Here is a 20000-nt window from a genome sequence, read left to right on the forward strand (position 1 = left end):
GTGTCGAGAAATGTTAATATTATCTCGCATATTCATTCATGGATCATTTTTCTTTTGTGTTTCGTGCCTAAGAAATTAGCATTACTGTCAGTTTGAAGATATTCATTGTTTATCATACAAAAGGCGCTCTATTCTCTATTTCTATGCACTATTGTTAGGTCCATAGCGTTTCTCCAGTTGGGTGTACTGCATGCAGAAAATAATGGGTTTCACAACTCAGTGAGTGATCTGCAAATTGCTGTACTTCTGAAATACTTGTGAGGAGTGGGGAATAGTATCGGATGGGGTAAGTCTCTGTGATAGCACTAACAGCTGGTCTATGACTGATCCACGGGCTCTAATAACAGCAGAGAATGGTAAATATTGAATATTTACATTTGCTTACTCCCATCCTCCTCATGTTAGCGATATGAATCAATATGAATCGGGGGGCCGTGTGAGCAGCGTGTAGTGACTCTGGTTAATCCATCTGTTGATCCGTCCTTTATCGATGTCTTCACCTGTTTGTTTTAATGTCCAGACTGAAGGTCTTTGTTGAGAGGTAGTAGCGTAGGTTCAGGTGTATATCAACCCAACGCCACTGGGTCGCTTTGGTTTGGTCCCTCTTAGCTGTATGACTTCATTTCTGAATCCACCATTTTGACTTTCTATTGTTCTATTGTTCATATTTTCTATTTTATCATTTAAAACGCACACTCACTCAATGATGTAACTATTCAGGGCCCACGCCGCCCAAGAGATTTGCAATGACACTGTCAAATGCTCATATGGAACACTTTTATGGAACGGTATCGCCTATCATTCCAGTTGAGTTTTACCCAACAATCTTTATTTACCTGGATTACAAGGCCGGAAAAGCTCCAGAACTCCCACGCTTCAATAGTACCTGTCTTAATTGAGTCACTAGCAAAACTAGCTGCATGTGTTCCTCTGCAGGTATCAGAGAAATTGATCCCCTTGTCTTATTAAAGCAGCTAGAAACATGGAATGGATTAATATGTGTGTGACAGGCCTGCTTACTGCTTATACGCGTCTAAGTCACTGATAAATCCCAGCGTTTTCCGGTATTTAAGAGCAGGGAAGACGATACACTGTAGATTATTTAGTACACAAGCATATAAACGCATCAGCTTGCAATTTTAATTACTTGTATTCCCGGCTAAAGGCTCTCGCCTGACTAATTCTATCCGGAGGTTCATCTCGGTGTTGACGTGGCGACACAAGCTGCTTTTCCACATTTGCGTAATGTGACAGGTCTATCATTACCCGGTAAGCCCATGGGAGCGCTCAATAAACACCTATTTCTCCCAGTAAATCCCCTCGCCTTCACCATGCTGCTTACAAGGATTTCCCAAGGCACACAACACCCTCTGGTCTCTTTTCTACTGCTCTACTCTCCCTCTCACTGTGGCAATATTTATCTCCCCGAGCGCATTTTATACACTGACATTTAGGATACAATTAAAGAGACGGGCACGTTGACGAATAGGGAAGAGAGGATTTACCGAGGCCTTTGCAATCTGACAATTGTTCTCCCGAACCAAGTCAACATCTCAAGTTGTCAGACGCCGTCAATGAGGCCCTTGTTGGCTTGTTTGTTTTCTATTGTCTCAATGAGGCCCTTGTTAGCTTGTTTGTTTTCCATTGTCTGAGGATGATTCCCTCCTGCCTTGATGTGGGCTAGGCCCTAGCTGCCTTAGCAATTCACCTGTGATGTATGTGCATATAGCACACTGGGTACACCGCAAAGCCTGGCACGCTGACACATGTATAGCGCGTGCGCTGAATAACGATGGCGCCGCGCCGTGTGGGAGGCACGTTGGGTGTTCGGGGAAGGATTGAGTAAACAGCTGTATCTGGGCTGGATCAGCGCGTACGTGTCGGTGAGTGAGGGGCTGCCATGGCGATAGGATATGTCTCGTTGATGTCAGCGTTGTATACAGCATAAAAGAAGGTGGGGGTGATCCGCTGACCACCTCTGAAGACCGTTGGAGAGTGTTGCCCAACGCACACACACACGCGCCCGGTGCGAGAAGGGCATTATAACGAGGTGATCGCACAGCGCTGTAGATGAACAAGAGAGGTCTTCACTCTGTGTGTCAAAGACACCCCCGTGGTGGAATAGCTAGCTAGACGCTCCATGCCTCTTCACATTATGCAACCCAGACAAAAGAACCGTGCCATAGGTTAATATTGGATTTGCCCCTCAGCTCTATTAGCATAGAAGACATCGCAGACTCCCAGGTCCCTCCTCGTTGACTTTCCCTGACTCTCTAGTAGCTAATGGTTAACCGTCAGCCATCCAAAAACCTGAGCCTTTTATACAACATTTTTAAGGCAGTTTAACAGTAATGACACCAAGTACCATGCCACCAAATTCACCTTGAGTGAATATGCAGTGTACAGTGGTTGAACTCTGAACTGTGTCAAATGACTGACTGTTCCAGGTTGGCTGTTGGTTGGTTTTATGGATGAGAGGAGCTGTATTATAAATATGATGTTAGTTCTTGCCTTGCTACGTGGTTTAGTGACTCCAGATCTGCCTCCCAATCAGACTGTGGCCACTGGGCCATCCTGTGGGTGTCACTGCTTTAAAGGTCGCCGCCATACATCTCATCTCGGTGAAATATCCCTACGCCACTTTCCTTAACGTCCATCTGACTATAGTCCCCCATCTGGAACGCAGAACTCTTGAGAAAAGGCTACAGAGATATAGGCTGAGGACGGAGGATGGTATTCCACATTTCCCTGTATTAATATCTGCTCTGCATTCCCCCTGCCAGTGGCAGGATCTCAAAGTAGGAGAGGAAAAAACCATCACCGCAGACTAACATTTTGTTATTATTCATGACGAAACCTTCTGTTGACTTTTGGAGGAGGAGGAGAGAGAAAAAAGTGTCAGCACATTTTTACTCGGACACCCCCGGTGTGACTGCTTTTGTAACAAGAAAACAATATTTTATTCCCCCCCCCCCATCTGTGTCAGTTACACACACCTACAGGACAAGATTGCAAAATTGCGAGGACAGAGGAGGTTCATCATTGTGATGCAAACTAAGTTGAAATATAACCCCAAGGCGAGCGGAGGCAGAGTAGAAAAACATGAAGGAAGTGCTACGTCCCCAGACCTTTGATGTAGCAGCAACACGTTTACCTTCTGACAGAAGATGCATGGAAGCAATGAGCGAGTTATACCAGACCCTTACACATGCAATCTGATTATTCTGGCCTGGGTGTTAATTGGATACTAACTCGCAGATCTGGCATGAGTAGCAGACCAGGTGTTGGGAAGCCTTTACAAGTGACAAACTATAATTTACTGAGCTCCTTGAAGCACTTGAAATTTAGCTCGTGTCATTTGATGAAGCGGCTGATCCAGTGGTCTCTGTAGTACCTGGCACATCACAAGGCAGACTGGCTGTTCCATCCAAGAGTACCAGCTACTATGGGACACACCAAGATACCTGCTAGGAAATATCAACTGGTAAAGACGGTACGGAGAGCTATTGTGATAATAGAGTGTCTGCTCCTCTCCACTAGAGGCTATTAACACTATTGTAGACACTGTTGTAGTGACATATTTCTCCCTTATTTTTTATTTCTCCATTATTTTGCCAGGTAAGTTGACTGAGAACAGGTTCTCATTTACAGAAACAACCTGGGGAATAGTTACAGGGGAGAGGAGGGGGATGAATGAGCCAATTGTAAACTGCGTATTATTAGGTGACCATGATGGTTTGAGGGCCAGATTGGGAATTTAGCCAGGACACCGGGGTTAACACCCACTGAGAGTCAGGACACCTGTTTAACGTCCCATCCAAAAGACAGCACCCTACACAGGGCAGTGTCCCCAATCACTGCCCTGGGGTATTGGGATATTTTTTAGACCATAGGAAAGAGTGCCTCCTACTGGACCACCACTTCCAGAAGCATCTAGTCTCCCATCCAGGGACCAACCAGGACCAACCCTGCTTAGCTTCAGAAGCAAGCCAGCAGTGGTATGCAGGGTGGTATGCTGCTGGCAAATAGTACTGTTACACAGTACATAAATCAAATCAAATTTATTTATATAGCCCTTCGTACATCAGCTGATATCTCAAAGTGCTGTACAGAAACCCAGCCTAAAACCCCAAACAGCAAGCAATGCAGGTGTAGAAGCACGGTGGCTAGGAAAAACTCCCTAGAAAGGCCAAAACCTAGGAAGAAACCTAGAGAGGAACCAGGCTATGTGGGGTGGCCAGTCCTCTTCTGGCTGTGCTGGGTGGAGATTATAACAGAACATGGCCAAGATGTTCAAATGTTCATAAATGACCAGCATGGTCAAATAATAAGACAGAACAGTTGAAACTGGAGCAGCAGCACGGCCAGGTGGACTGGGGACAGCAAGGAGTCATCATGTCAGGTAGTCCTGGGGCATGGTCCTAGGGCTCAGGTCCTCCGAGAGAGAGAGAAAGAGAGAATTAGAGAACGCACACCTAGATTCACACAGGACACCGAATAGGACAGGAGAGGTACTCCAGATATAACAAACTGACCCTAGCCCCCCGACACATAAACTACTGCAGCATAAATACTGGAGGCTGAGACAGGAGGGGTCAGGAGACACTGTGGCCCCATCCGAGGACACCCCCGGACAGGGCCAAACAGGAAGGATATAATTGCCTCAGCTTTATCAATGGAAAGGGAATCAGGGTTATCTACACAGAGATAGATATGTTTTGAAGGACTACTGCATCTACCATAACCCGCATCTATTTTATTAGAGGACTTCATGCAATTGGTGTCTTTATGTTTTGATAGATTGCATGTCGCATACTGTGCTGATTTGGGGGGGGGGTGATAATCTATTTAGCTCTGGTCCTGACAATCTGTAGTATTGATCTCCTAATCTGAAGTGTGTGTGTGTGTGTTACGCACGCCTCTATGAAGAGGGAACGCAACACCCTGCTACAACTAAACTCTCCGTGAAGCGAAAAAGGTATGGACTGTAGGTGCAAGTAAGAATGACAACAGGCAGAATGTGGTACCGTTTACAAGGACTTTATTCCTTTACACGGTAATATGGGGAAAAGGGGCTGGACGGAACCAAAGCAAAGAAAGTAAATCTCAAAGTCTCAAAGCCCCCCCTCTCCTATCTTACCTGCCTACCCACTACTTACCTAATTTAGCACCACCTGGTGCCCTAACCAAAATACAAGGGGTGGTCCGCCCAGGTCTTACCTAGTGTGTCTAGACAGCGAATATGCTACGGGTATAGGTATGCCCGCGGGCCTCTTGCCTAAACACTCCCTAGGTGCCTTCCCCTTCCCCCCTGGGAACAAATGAAACAGAATATTTAAACAATTTTAAACAAACTAAGAAACAAAAGGATGTCAAATAAGTTCTATCTGAGCAACAAACTCACAGAACATACCACTTTCCAACAAAATCAACCTCTATCACAATCAATCTCAGCAATCCCTACCTCCAGCAAAATCTCTACCTCCAAAAAGAAGAGATCTCCCTCCTGAACAGAACACTGGCTTTTATATAGCTTCAGAAGGAATGGGTAATTGGAGACAGCTGTGTCTTGACGAGGGGGCGGGGTCAGCTCTCCAATTAGCCCTGGAGTTGACCAATCAGCTGCTTGAGGGATTTCAGGAAGCCATTTCCTGAAATAAACACATGCAAATACACAATCTACAACACATAATCTGGGGAACATAACACGCCCACCACAAAAATTGCAAACCTAGTTTTGCAATAATAAATGCCAACGTATCCCCAGTTAGTAAACCCGTGATAGAGCGTCAGCAACCACATTCGCCGAGCCCTTCACATAAGCTATCTGTACATTATATCTTTGCACAATCAGAGCCCACCGCATAAGGCGGCGGTTCTGGTTGTACATTTGTTTCAAGAACACCAACGGATTATGGTCTGTGAAGACCACTACAGGCAAGGCACTGGAGCCCACATACACCTCAAAGAACTGTAAGGCAAGCAATAAAGCCAGCGTCTCTTGTTCGATTGTAGAGTACCTTGACTGACACGAGTTGAACTTACGGGAGAAGAAACAGACGGGCCGATCCACTCCGTCTTCATCTTCCTGTAAGAGAACCGCACCCACCCCCATAATACTAGCATCTACCTCCAACTTAAAAGGTTTGTCAAAGTTGGGGGCGGCAAGCACTGGGGCACTACAAAGTAGCGCTTTAGCGGACTCAAAAGCGTAGTTACAGTCCTTGGACCACTTGAATGGTACCTTGGGACTAAGCAGAGATGAAAGGGGAGCTACTACCGTCGAGAAATTCTTACAGAATGTACGATAGTACCCTACCATCCCTAGGAATCTGCGCAACTGGCGGCGAGTAGTGGGAGCAGGAAAGGCAACAATTGCTTCCACTTTGCCAGTTACTGGCAGTTGACAAAACACTTGCGAAGACTGGTGTCTTCTTTTTGACATTCAATCACCTTCTCAGGGGTGACAGACAAAAGAATGTCATGTAATTGGGGCGCGATTTCGTTTTCCCCTGCCTTAGTTTTTATGGGGGTAAGAACTGTCGGCAATGCAGAAGGAATACTCAGTGCATTGTCTTCTACCTCAACATTCTCAAAAATAGAACTAGCCAAATCCACCACATCTCCTAGCTTGCGAGATTGTGCCCTCGTTAACACACAAGCAGGAAAAACATGTGGAAATGCTTGAACCAATTTCTCATCTGTAGTTCTGATTTCTGGGTTGTCTACTACCTCTAACACAGGAGTGACATTACCACCAGCAATATCATTCCTAGTAGCAATTTTACTCCTGATACTGGCAGTGTAGACACTACACCAACACGGAAACGTCCTGATACCAAGTCTGACACTAAGTGGACCCAGTGTAATGGTACAGGTACGATTTTTGTCTCTATCTCCTGTAATATGACATGTGAGCCACAATACGTTTCAGGAGACCAGGGTAAAGCATCAGTGTGTGTGTGTGTGTGTGTGTGTGTGTGTGTGTGTGTGTGTGTGTGTGTGTGTGTGTGTGTGTGTGTGTGTGTGTGTGTGTGTGTGTGTGTGTGTGTGTGTGTGTGTGTGTGTGTGTGTGTGTGTGTGTGTGTGTGTGTGTGCAAGAGCAATTACATTATGTATTACACTTTGCCCACTTCTCTGAGAAGTTCTGAAAAGTAAGCAAAGCTTGCAAGGAGGGAAGGAGGCCTGGTAGGAAGCCTTGGTGGTCTGGCCTAGAAGTACCCCCCTATCAATAAGAGCCTGGCCACCATTGGCAGTAATTGGTTAGTAAATGAGCAGTGTCAGCTGAAAAGGGACTGGAGGGGTCAGAAGTTCAGCAGCTCAGAGGGAGTCTGTAGTTTGGGGCCCTTGGACCCTGGGGAGCCCGGGATTGAGATGAATTAGAGGGGGACACTGGAGGAATTCCATCATCTCTCTCTCTCTCTTTCCTCTCTCTATCCCTCTCCTCTTCTCTGGGCTAAAATGGGTCTAACACCTTAATTAACACTGAAGCTTGTTTCTGCCAAGCAGCTCAAGTAATTACCACCTGATGCCCCTCCATTTCTCATTTTATTTATCTAAACAGTATCTGTGGCAGCACTGAGACCGTTTAGCTAGGGCTGAAGAGGCCCTTATGTTATTCACTCCATTCACCATCCCATCTCCGGCCCTGTTTATGCCTCAGTCCCACATCTAATCGGGAACTTCCCCCACTTATTACCACTAAGTGAATTCTAGGGAAATTGAGAGAAATTCAAGTCTTTTTTTCACCCCTTAATTGTTTAAGTTTTAACTCTGATACAGTGGGATATCTCCGACTCCGGCCTTTAGTGTAATTTGATCATAAATCCATTTGTCGTAGAGATAAGCCCAAGTGGGTATAATCGCCGAAGGTGCATTCATCTGCCCATTGGTCCGGTTCGATGCAGAGAGCCACCGAGCGGTGGTGTGTTTTTAATCGCACAATTCTCAGTCAAATCAAACAAAATACGAGGCCTCTCACCGGAAATAAACCGCAACTGCTGCCTTGGCGTCTAGAGGTGCCTGATCACTTCTCTCCGGAGAAGAAGTTGACCTTTTTGCAGCCTTGAAGAGGCTTGTTCGTTCTCTTGACTCGGGTGTGTGACGATCGAGAGAGAGCACCTTAATGATGTGCTTGTTCTTGTGAGGGGCAGCCAATGTTTTCTCATCAGGATCCAATTTAAAGGTCCTTTGTTCTGCACTCAGACCTTGGAGCTAAGCAGCAAACCACACGGCCTCCAAAGTTCAAGTTGATAGTCGTCGTCTTTCCTATATGCCTTCCTCTGCTTTCGTAAGGCAAAGGAAATCAACAAATAGGGAGCGAACAGAGAGCGCCCAAGACGGCTTTGATTGCCATGCCGTGTGTTGTTTTGTTTATAGTCCAGTTAACCTACATGCCAATGATATGATGTGTTAGTTTTGAGGATTTGGAGTAGGACCATTTGGGAACAATTTGCACATATAAACGAATTATAAAGATCCATTTCTGTTATTACCGTCCCCCCCCCGGTTACCATCCTCAACTGTAGCTCATTTTCGAATGATTTAAGGAATCCCGTTAAGTTTTCGTTGTTGTTGTCATAGTAGATTGGTAGCGCGGTTCCTTGGGATGTCATGGTGGTGGTCTGATCCTGTGCGCGAGAGGACCGTTCGTTGTCTGCCCGTGTTTATGACGGCGACGGTCAATGTAAATGCTCGTTACTTTTGTCCCTTCGTGGCAAAATCATTTCAAGGAGAAGCAATTCAGCCTCTGTTCCTTTCAATCCACTGCTCTTGTCAATCAACCGGCCCGGGCTGCGGTATCCTGCGGAATGGAGGTGTAATATTACGGCAATTATCATGTCATATACTCGAAAATGTAAATGAACGCGTGTAAAATTAAATGTACGGGTTGTCAGTGAAGGATAAGAACCAGGAGAGCAATTACTTATCTATCGTCTCTCATCTTGGAGGCTCTGATACGTCAAGCAGAAAAGCATTCAGTTAAATGCCTGGAATTAGCTTTGTGTTGGGGCTTCAACAATGGACCAAGGGCCGGGGCCTTCCTCTCCTCCGCCTCGCCTGCCTCTCTTTTTCTTTGGGGAAGAGCGATGAAACGAAGATGATTATCATCCATCACCCGCGAGCTAAAAAGCTCATGAATGCGGGAAAGCCACTTTCTTGACTTCATTTGTTGCCTGTTTTGGCTGTTGAGTCCCCTTGTTTTCCTTGTCAGCGTTCATGGGCTTATACCTCTTACAGAATACATGGTGTTTAGTGGTGTAGTGATTCATTATGTGGTCTTGTGTGGTTGTGTCTTTTCACTATTTACAGGTTTACATTTCAAAACCCAGACTCACACCAGGTCCCCCCGTTTGTCAACCACATTAACCACAGGATCCTCATTCAAACAGCCAATTAATGGGTTTAAATGAAAGCATTGTCATCCTGTCCCCCACAATTCAACGGGGTGGCCCCCAGTGTAATTACACGTCTCAGATGTATCTTAAGGTTTAATAGCACTGACGGTGAAAGCACGGCGCATTTAGTCACATGCAGATGTTTCGTTTGTGACTTTGGTTGCTTTGTTCGGCCTCTTTCTTTTGTGTCTCCTCAACGAAGTGCAGAAGAGAGTGAGGCTTCTGCTATCACACAACAGCCTTCACATACACACACTCGTGCCCGCCCACACACACACACACACACACTCTCTCTAAGACCCTAATGAACAATGGTGGCAGGCTAGGATTTGTTTGAATATGAATGTGGCGGTGCGGTGGGGTGGGGTGGGGTGGGGTGGAGGAGGATGGGGCTGGGGATGGAGTTTGACCTTCAGCTGTGATTTTCAGTTCATCAGGATTAGTCAAGCTGGGCGATCAGGAGCGCTAATGCATAATGACTTCTAAAATGAAAAATGTGTAGTGACCATGCAAATGTCTCAGCTAATCAAAGAGGGGAACCTGGGCTGAGAAGAGGAGAGAAGAGCAAAACAAGGACGTGTCAAGGCCTGAGAGATGGGAAGGGGGAGGGGATTGAGGGGAGGGGGGAATACAGGGAGAGATGTATGGAAAGTAATCAAGCAGCTTGATTAGACAGTAGCGTTAGACGTTAGGGGGACAGGGGGGTCTTATTGGCCCTTACTGTCACGCCGTCATCGTATACTGTCATAGCGACTCTGCGCTAAACGATGTCGCAATTAGCGAGGGCTACGGAATGCCCACGACTACATACCGTAATATTCAGTATAGTCCTATTCTATAAAGACGCCTGCAAGAGATTTAATTCACCTTATCTTAGCATACGATACTATTTGGTACACTATTCTGCGTCTGCAATGGTTGGATGTGTCATATCGGAGCCTGTGTAATAGAATATTAAAATGCCTAAAGCCCTTGCAGTCAAAAATAACACTTTCAGATTAAACCGTGTCCCCAACAGGTGTCAGTGAAAGTTTCAAATTCCTTTATTCGGCAGCATAGCAGAGTAAACAAACTCATCCCAGCGTTTGTTTTCATTCCAGTCATTGTAAAAAAAATATATATATGTTTAAATACCAGGCATGAAGAATTGAACAAGAAGTGATATATTAGCATTATAGCTACATTCCCCTGTTTCTATGTGCTTCATGCAGGCAATCAAAGTGAGAAGCAAAGAAAAGTTGTCTCTTTCTTGCTTTGTTATTGATCTGTTGTCTTAGAAAGTCACTATCTACTCTCTAATACGGCAGGCAGGTTTGCCGAGTGGTTCGAGCGTTGGGCTAGTAACCAAAAGGTTGTTAGATCAAATCCCTGAGCCGATAAGGTAAAAATCTGTCGTTCTGCCCCTGAACAAGGCATTTAACCTACTGTTCCTAGGCCGTCATTGTAAATCAGATTTTGTTCTTAACTGACTTGCCTGGTTAAATAAAGGTCAAATAAAATCCATTAGACTTTGGCTGAGAAATATATATCTTTGTTTTGTTTTGGTGAAGTTCTCTCTAGCAGTTTTGACAGCAGCTAGTAATTGAATGATTCTTATCGCCTAAAAAATGACATAGGTTTTTCAAGATGACACTTCGGGTCGAGAAAGAATTGCACCTCTGGCTGCTTTTTCGTGAGAGTGAAGAAGTAGAAAAACGTATATAGCAGCTGGTAATTCCACGAACAGAATTGTCCTTCCAGCACCAACTAGCACCAATTCTCTCAGAGCAAGTTTCTCCAAGAATCCTCTCCCTCCCTGTCTCTACAAGGCTCTTTCTGAGTGATCTCTAACCTCAGGGTTGTCTGGGTGCTGGCATGCTGATTGTGCATACCAAGTGTCCACTTCAACTGTGTTATTTTAATCAACTTTGGAGTTGTGCATTTTCCTGCTGTTTCACAATGGCCGCCACTGATAGGCATGCCTAAGGCGGTTCAAGGGTTCAGCTAATTAGGGTATACGTCTATTTAAATCCCTCTCTTCTCCCAGCGGGTGGACTGTCAAAAATAAGGCAAGGAAACACAAAGGCACAGCACCCATCCATCCTTCAGCACAGAGTGCCTCAGCACAAGGGTGACGGGAGACATGCTTTCTCTACCTTTTGGTCCCCAATTACCATGCTCCCAGTGGGCTCTGAGGCCAGCCAGACCCTGACGCATTCTCTCTCTCTCCCTCTCCCTCTCTCTCTCTCTCTCTCTCTCTCTCTCTCTCTCTCTCTCTGTCCCTTCCTGCCTCTCGCTCTCTCTCTCTGTACCTCTGTTGCTCCCCCTTTCTCTCTCTCTCTCCCACTCCCTCTCCCTCTCTCTGTCCCTTCCTCCCTCTCGTTCTCTCTCTCTGTACCTCTTTTGCTCTCTCTCTCTTTTCTCTCTCTCTCTCTCTCTCTCTCTCTCTCTCTCTCTCTCTCTCTCTCTCTCACCCACCCACCCTCCAGGTGCCAGTGTCGGTGGCCATGATGAGTCCCCAGGTGATCACCCCCCAGCAGATGCAGCAGATCCTCCAGCAGCAGGTCCTATCCCCTCAGCAGCTCCAGGCCCTGCTCCAACAGCAGCAGGCTGTGATGCTGCAGCAGGTACCTAACATACACACACACCTAGTAGATAGACACAGAGAGACACGCACAGTAACACACCCACCCACACAACCACATACACACCGAGAGGCATTCACCTAGACACACACACATAGTCACACAGTCATACACGCACAGTTACATGCAATGGTCACATAATGCCTGCATCCATTGAACCAAAGAGTGGCCAGGGACATTCTATCTTGGATGCTTTGAATCATGTCCGCTGGTCATTGAATGATAATGCCAACCCAAATGTTATTTTCTCTATGTGATGTCCCATGAGAAGTCAATGGGAGTTACAGCACACACACACACACACACACACACACACACACACACACACACACACACACACACACACACACACACATGACAGTAGCACTGTATACCCACCACACATAAGGTACAGTACATCCATGCCCCCTGCGCCCTTGACACAGTTAGAAAAGAGAGACTAGAAGTGACCACTTTGACCACGTCACAACCAATTACCTGTATCCCTCCGCGGGTCTATTTCCTGGGAGCCCTCGGGAAAGGTAAAAGCTGTCAGTTTCAGGAAGATGTCCCAGGCTAGAAACTGATTGCAATTTATATTCTCTATAAGACTTTTTACCCTGCTGTATCTACTCTTTCTTCAGGAGTCACTGAGAGTCGCATAGACAGCAGAGAGTGGATGTTACGTGTGATGTGTTTTAAACGCCTTTCGTTTAGAGTGATGAATCCGGGTCCTTCGAGTGTGCTGCATTCACTTTAAAGCATTTCAGTGCCTGTCAAGACATTAGACCAAAAACTGTATTCTAGTTAATATGATTAATTGTGCCCCCTCCAGTACTGTGCGAGGCCATTTAAAGTCCATATGGAGAAGACATGGCGGGAGAGCGAGACTACAGTATGTGTGTCCCCTGCTAGAAAATGAATACGATTATTTATGGCACTTCCACTGTGTGTTATTCGTAACCAACATGTGTCGGTGTTGTTGCGGCACCTCATTTTCCCAAAATAAAATACAAAAATGAATTGCAACACGTCAGAACCTTGGCAAATGCTCTTTTTGCTGCTGCTCTAGTATGGAAACAGACTCCTCATGAACTTTACAAACACATTGCTACAGTATTATACCATATGGTCAATATACGCTGTCTTAGTAAATCGAGGCTTTCAACGGCCCAAAACGTCACACGCCGTACCAATGACACCAAGAGAAAAGAAGCATTTGCCAATGTCTATTTACATAGCCAGAAGACAATATGGACATTCTCCTGGGTTAACTGGAATGTGTTTTAATCATCTATCTCTCTTTCCCTCCCAGCAACATCTGCAGGACTTTTATAAGAAACAACAGGAGCAGCTACACCTGCAGCTTTTACAACAGCAGCATCCTGGAAAGCAAGCTAAAGAGGTGTGTATCTGTTTCAGACCCGGAATGGCCTGCGTGTGGGAGGCAAGACAAAAGCTGGGAACAAGTCTAGATGATGCCCTGCTGGCTGTCTCACTCAGTTCAGTCTTCCAGGTTAGCAGCCGTATTTTTGGGGAGACCTTCCCATGTTTCTGGGATTCCACAGAGCAAGCTAGCTAATCCAAAGGTAGTGTTCTCTAATTTCAGCTAGTGGTTCTCCCAGTGTTACTGGATGTGTACTGTATGTGCCTGAGTGTGTTTGATGGACTGAGGACTGGCACTTGTTATCTACCGCTGGGGAGACTTGGGGAGAAATGAGAAATGAGGGGGGTTCTCTCCCTCCTTCTAGAACATGTAAATGGAAGGACGTGACGTTAAATAGCTAAAAAAGCCCAGTTTGAGCCGATAGAGAGAGACAGGACCGAGTCACAGGGTCTGCTGATTAATGAACTGCTTCTGTGGGTTTGGGCCTAGTGGCGAGCAGCAGAAAAGTTAGAGTGTGACGCGCTCATAAATCACACTGACAGCCTGCCAGTCTACCGGGCGAGGCTCGCAGTCTGTCATAGGAGCCGAACATCATAGCACGCTGCGCCGGGGCCAAGTCTAAACAAAACATCTGGGAAGCAGTTAAATTGATCAAGAAAAGGTATCACAGACACCTTTTCCCAGACACATCTCTCTCTCTCTACCTCTCTTCCCTCGTACCTCCCTCCATCTCTCTCTCTCTACCTCTCTCCCTCTCTCTCCCTCTCTCTCTACCTCTCTCCCTCTCTCTCTACCTCTCTCCCTCTCTCTCTACCTCTCTCCCTCTCTCTCTCTCCCTCTCTCTCTACCTCTCTCCCTCTCTCTCTACCTCTCTCCCTCTCTCTCTACCTCTCTCCCTCTCTCTCTTTCCCTCTCTCTCTCCCTCTCTCTACCTCTCTCCCTCTCTCTCTCTACCTCTCCCCTGCTCTCTCTCTTCCCTCATACCTCCCTCCATCTCTCTACTCTCTACCTCTCTCTACCTCTCTCCCTCTCTCTCTCTCTCTCTCTCTCTCTCTCTCTCTCTCTCTCTCTCTACCTCTCTCACTCTACCTCTCTCCCGCTCTCTCTCTTCCCTCATACCTCCCTCCATCTCTCTCTCTACCTCCCTCCATCGCTCTCTCTCTTCCCTCCTACCTCCCTCCATCGCTCTCTCTCTCCCTGTCTGTTCAAGCAGCCCATTATGCAGACCCTACAGGAAGCTGCTGCTGACCTCCCGGAGGCTTTGTTTCTGTTTGGATTTGTGGATAGAATTTTCAGCCCTCCGTCGCCATCAAATATGGAATAGAAATTGCTCCCTTATTTCTCCAGAGACAGTGGGTCCAATCCACATGACTTGATCCATTATGCAGTCTGTTTTCCAGTGAGCGCATCACAAGTTTTGTCTGTCGCCCCCCCGTCGTCGCCCCCCAGGCTAGGAAGGGAAGGGTCTTCCACTGCAGCTTGTCTCTCTGTGAAGTGTGACTTCCTCCACATATATCCTCAGGAGTGTCTCTCCACAACTCGATGGCCACCTTGGTCTTTTAATTCTTGGCAAGATTCTCCTACAACAACAAGCCTTTCCTTGAGTGTTACAATGGAATCTGATAGTAGAAAAGGAAGGAGGAAAAAGAGAGGCAGACAGAGAGAAAGTGACAGAGAGAGAGAGAGAGAGAGAGAGAGAGAGAGAGAGAGAAAGAGAGATGCAGAGAGATGTAGAGCTAACAGAGCCAGTTGTATGATAGCTCCATGTTTCTTAATAGACCACCAGAGATCTCATCCACAGCCCACTGAGGACTAAACTGGTAATGAAATGAGGCTCAGTTCTTGGCATGTTTACCCTTATAGAAACGTATTATACCATGGTAATACACAGTTAGCTGTCTGATCGGCGCCTGCAATAACGCCAGCTTATAGTTCAGAATTGTAGTTGTCTTTTTGTCTGTGGAATAGTACGGTTTTGAGCCACAAAAGTCGGGGCTTTTTCCCTTCCTCTCCTGCTTGTTTTTCTGTGGTTGCTTTGGCAGTTGTTGTTGTTGTTGTTGTTGATGTCATTTTGCGAGGGCTTACGCAATCGTCTGTCTGTCTGGTCCCGTGGTAAACAAGGTTGGGAGGGTGGGGGGAGAGGGGGAGGGAGGGGGATAACGCTGGTGTGCTCAGTAGCTGTAAATCTCCTAGCGAGTTCCCCTCGGCCCCATAAGCTGTAATAGACCATCAGCAAATGGAAGACAATTAACTATCAGCTGTGGGGGGGGAGGGATTACCCAGGGCTTAATATCATACAGAAGACTCGTCTCATAGCAGTCTGGAGTGGCGAGTGCAGTCCGCCAGTCTATTAGCCCAGTGTGCCTAGCTTTGCCTCGTTCAGCAAGAGGAGGAGACAGAATAGAACAGGAACTAGGCAAAAACAAGGCGAGGAAAGAGAGAGAAAGGAAAGAGGAAGAGAGACATGCAGTAGTTAAGATCATGGAAGCAGCAGCAGCAGCAGCATCGGCAATGGAAGCATCCTCGTCGTCAGTGTGGGTGCCCACTTTCTTGCTAATTTGTGTAATTTGTGCTCCTCTCCTCCTCCACTCCTCCTCCTCCTCCTCCTGCTCATCTTCACTATAGCAACAGCAGCAGCAGCAGCAGCAGCAGCATCAGCAGCAGCTTGCCACCCAGCAGCTCGTCTTCCGGCAGCAACTCCTCCAGATGCAACAGCTCCAGCAGCAGCAGCACCTGCTCAACATGCAGCGCCAGGGCCTGCTCTCCCTGCCCCCAGCCCCAGGACAGGCAGCCCTCCCCGGGCAGACCATGCAACCAGGTAAGGGGGTGGCTGGATGAAGTGAAGGGGGAGAGGAGGGGGAAGGGGAGAGAGCCTGGGGCTTCAGGGGTTCTGGGGCTGGGGGGCTATATTGCATGTGACTGCTGGTGCCCACACCGCTCACTCTCTCTAGCTCTCTATTTCCCTCTTTGTTTCTATCTTACTTTCTCTTGGTTTGTCTTCCCTTTTTGTTACTACCTCTTTCTCTCTCTCTCGCTCAGCTCAGCCTGTCTCTCTGTCTCTTCCTGTGTCTGTGAGCGTTTCTCGCTCTCCCTCTATTCCCTCGCTCCCTGCTCACCCCTCCCTCTCTGCGTTGTTGTTGTTGTTGTTTACTGCCTGCCTCACAGTAAGCAGTGAAGAAAAGAGACAAGAGGAGCCGCTTCCATTTTCTCTCGCCTTTGCCAAGAACTAAACACGTGTTTACCAAAATGGCAGGGGGAGGGGGGTGAAAACAACAACAACAACAACAACTAGGAAGAAACAAAACGAAGGGGGGTCAATTACCGGTGTGAGGCTGAAACAAAAGGACAATGCCTGTTTATCTAGCTAGATAATATCATTTGTGCTAACTGAATTCTGCTTTCTCTGTGACTGTCATCCAGAGGCAGCCATTGTGGATCAATGCCCGTGGTTCCCTGTAGATTTCATTGGAACACTGCATTCTTATTAAGTAGAACCGCTGACAAGAGATCATCCCAGTTAATCTCTCAGTGTAGCCGTGTGTCTTTTGATTTGAAAAAGGAAAAAAGAGAATCCTGAGTTAGAGATGAAGGACGGCAGTAAACACAGGAGGAAGCTATTTGTGTTGGTTTGTGATGACTCTGTGTTGACGTAGTCTACAAGACAATCAGCTCCAGGCATTGCAGTGTGTGCGTAACTGTATTATAACTGTGTTGGTCCTCTGTTTCTCCCCTCTCCCAGCTGGACTGAGCCCAGCGGATCTCCAACAGTTGTGGAAGGACGTGACCGGCGGCGGCCACAACATGGAGGACAACGACATCAAACACGGCGTCGGCGGCCTGGACCTGACCACTACCAACTCTTCCTCGACTACCTCCTCTACCCCTTCCAAAGCGTCACCTCCCATCTCCCACCACTCCATCGCCAACGGCCAGTCTCCCGCACTCAATTCCAGAAGGGAGAGGGAGCGAGAGAGGGAACGGGAGAGGTACGGAAAGTGAGCTACTCGTCCGCCACCCACTACACAACACATTGTAGACACAAAAGTTAGGACGACACAAAAAGCTTGTTGTCAGCTGGTAGTTGTTTGTTGTTTTATGGCTTTCAATAATGTACAAATACATTCAATATCAATCTATAGAAACAACCGATCAGAGTATTTGTCCCCATTTAGAAAAAGAAAAAAAAAAACATATTTGTTCCTGCCGGGTTGAACAAGATGTTTTGTTTGTTTGTTCAATAGTTTATTAGTGTTAATATTCAAACACCAGCCTCGGCCTCCCTAGGGACAGCGTAGGATGCTATTGAACACAGTTGCTTACACTATATCAAAAGCAAGGAGAAGAAGACACCGGCAGCAATACACAGCTGTGCGAGCAGAAAGCGAAGGTAGCCGCCTCGCACATGAAGTATTTAGTGGCGCTTTTCGTTTGAAATCACCTTACCTTACCTCTTGTCATGTAAACAGAGTACGTGATGCCAAGGTGGTACTTTAGAATGTTTATCCTTTGCGATGCCGCTTTTGTTTGTGGTTCCGACTGTAAGAAAACACCGTTCGCATATCTGCCTATCTGGTTCTATGCATTATTCAAGGCTCTTTCCTGCGCCATACGAAGAATGTGGCGCGGTGTAGCGGTGTGGGGAGATTACAGTGGAGCTGGATGTGTCGTGTAATTGGTTTCAAGTCGATGCTATCTGCTGCCGCCACTAAACGGGGAATTGAAAAATATGTCTTTGGAAGGCAGACATCCCCCTAGAGGAGAAACAAAAACAGGAGGAGGAGGAGGGAGGGAAAATAAGAGAAAGAAAACACCTTTTATCCGTTAGTGTCCCCCCGAACGCGGAGTATTGTCAAGGAGAGATGCTTACTAACACACAGTGGATCGATGGAGGGAAAGCCTCTCTGTAGAAAGCATGTGTGAGCGCTCACCGACACACAAACACACACACACACCCTCCAACCCCCCAAATACAGAAACAAGTGGAGCCGAAAGGTTAAACCGTCACTTTTAATAGGATGTGCTGTCTACTCGGGGTCGTAACTTATTCGGGTGCCATTTTCCAAGCAGGACCCCCTCTTGTCCTCAAAATAACATGAATTACATTCATCTCATGATGAAAATTATATGGCTGTCTGGATTGTTCATGTTTACTTGAAAGCCCTCCGCTGATCGCTTAACAAGATGAAGAAATTGGGGTTGGGAAAATAAGAAAAGAAAATTGGTCCCTCTGTAAATGGGTTGGCTGGATGGTTTTTCACACATTGTTTAGGGGTTTGCAATAACATTGGGGATAGCTAAACCTCTAGATCAATAATCAGATGTTAATCATATTGCTAGGCCTCATCTTTTCTCCCTTCTGTTATTAGGAAAACCCTATTCCATTTATAGTGCACTACCTTTAGCCAGAGCATCAAGAGCCTCATAGGCTCTGGCCGAAAGTAGTGCCCTTTATAGGGAATAGGGTGCTATTTCAGATGCAGACAGTAACTTCCATCCTTGGATTAATTAGGCTCCTTCCCTCCACCTAGCAGCCTTGGCAGTTGAACTATTCAATAGAACAGGGCTGAATTGACCTGTTTTGACCTGCTTGTCGCTGATGGTAACCTGACAGCCACCAGCAGCCTCAAGCCATTATGGCTTTTTTGATGAATCTGACGCCAGTCTACCCTTCTCTCTCTCCTTCTCTCTACCTCCGATTCATCCTTTTTTTTCTCCCTCTGTCTAACTCTATCTGCCTCTTTCTTTCTCCCTCTCTCCCTTTCACTCTCGCTCTCTCTCTATCCACGCCCCATCTCTTTCTCCCCCCGTCTCTCTCCCTCCCCTTCCACCCTCTCTCTCTCTCTCTCTCCCCATCTCGCTCTCTCCATCCATCGCGCCCTCCTTTTCTCTCCCTCTCATTTTATCCCCCTGTCTCTCCCTCTCTCCCTCTCTCCCTTTCTTCTCTCCTCAGCTCATTACACGAGGAAAGCGGAGCCTCCCACTCCCTCTATGGTCACGGTGTGTGCAAGTGGCCCGGCTGCGAGAGCGTCTGTGAGGACTTCGGACAGTTTTTGAAGTAGGTCTTACTCTGAGAATGTACTCTCTACGCTGTGTCTTACTCACCCCCCCCTTTCCTGTACTGACCGACCGCATGTATCATCATGTCTTAGCTTACACTGTGAATTTACTTCATGACTTGTGCATTACGTTACAGTCTCCTGTGTTAATACTTTTTTTTTTTAAGTACAAGCTCAATGACAGTTGCTTTAACAACCATGGGCCAAGACAATGGCCCCCGTGATATCCGATAAAGCTTCCTGTCGCCCTGCCCAAGCGCCTCTCGTGCCTCTTTCCCACAGCAGAAACGACGTCTTATGTTCCATGGTATAAAAGTTGCCGTTCATCAACGGAGACGAGCTTAGCTGCTGTACATATTTTGTTTCTCAGTGATGAAGCCGCAGAGGCCTACTCTGGGTTATTTCCCACAGTACCAGAGCGGCTCTTTGCGAGCTTAATCGAGGGGGGCCCAACAAAGAGATAAACATGCTTGCATCTCAATTGGGACATTTTGACGCATAGTTTGTATTAGACTGTCAGGCTTGCTGGCTACATTAACTCTCGATGTAAATGATC

General features: G+C 46.8%; 1 protein-coding gene across 14 annotated transcripts in view; it reads left to right on the top strand.

The window, feature by feature from the left end:
* Window positions 1–20000, top strand: part of LOC112216834 (forkhead box protein P2-like) — a 122234-nt gene that overhangs the window by 70207 nt on the left and 32027 nt on the right. For 7 of the 14 annotated variants that reach the window (XM_042300115.1, XM_042300114.1, XM_042300120.1 and 4 more), the window contains 6 exons: window positions 11867–12004; window positions 12837–12896; window positions 13317–13406; window positions 16014–16206; window positions 17128–17383; window positions 19339–19443. In XM_042300115.1, the coding sequence (XP_042156049.1) occupies window positions 11867–12004; window positions 12837–12896; window positions 13317–13406; window positions 16014–16206; window positions 17128–17383; window positions 19339–19443 (842 nt within the window). The remainder of the gene's footprint in view (window positions 1–11866; window positions 12005–12836; window positions 12897–13316; window positions 13407–16013; window positions 16207–17127; window positions 17384–19338; window positions 19444–20000) is intronic. The other 7 variants (XM_042300118.1, XM_042300119.1, XM_042300122.1 and 4 more) reach the window with 3 other exon arrangements.

This window comes from Oncorhynchus tshawytscha, linkage group LG17, assembly GCF_018296145.1.
Source record: "Oncorhynchus tshawytscha isolate Ot180627B linkage group LG17, Otsh_v2.0, whole genome shotgun sequence".
Classification (NCBI taxonomy): Eukaryota; Metazoa; Chordata; class Actinopteri; order Salmoniformes; family Salmonidae; genus Oncorhynchus; species Oncorhynchus tshawytscha.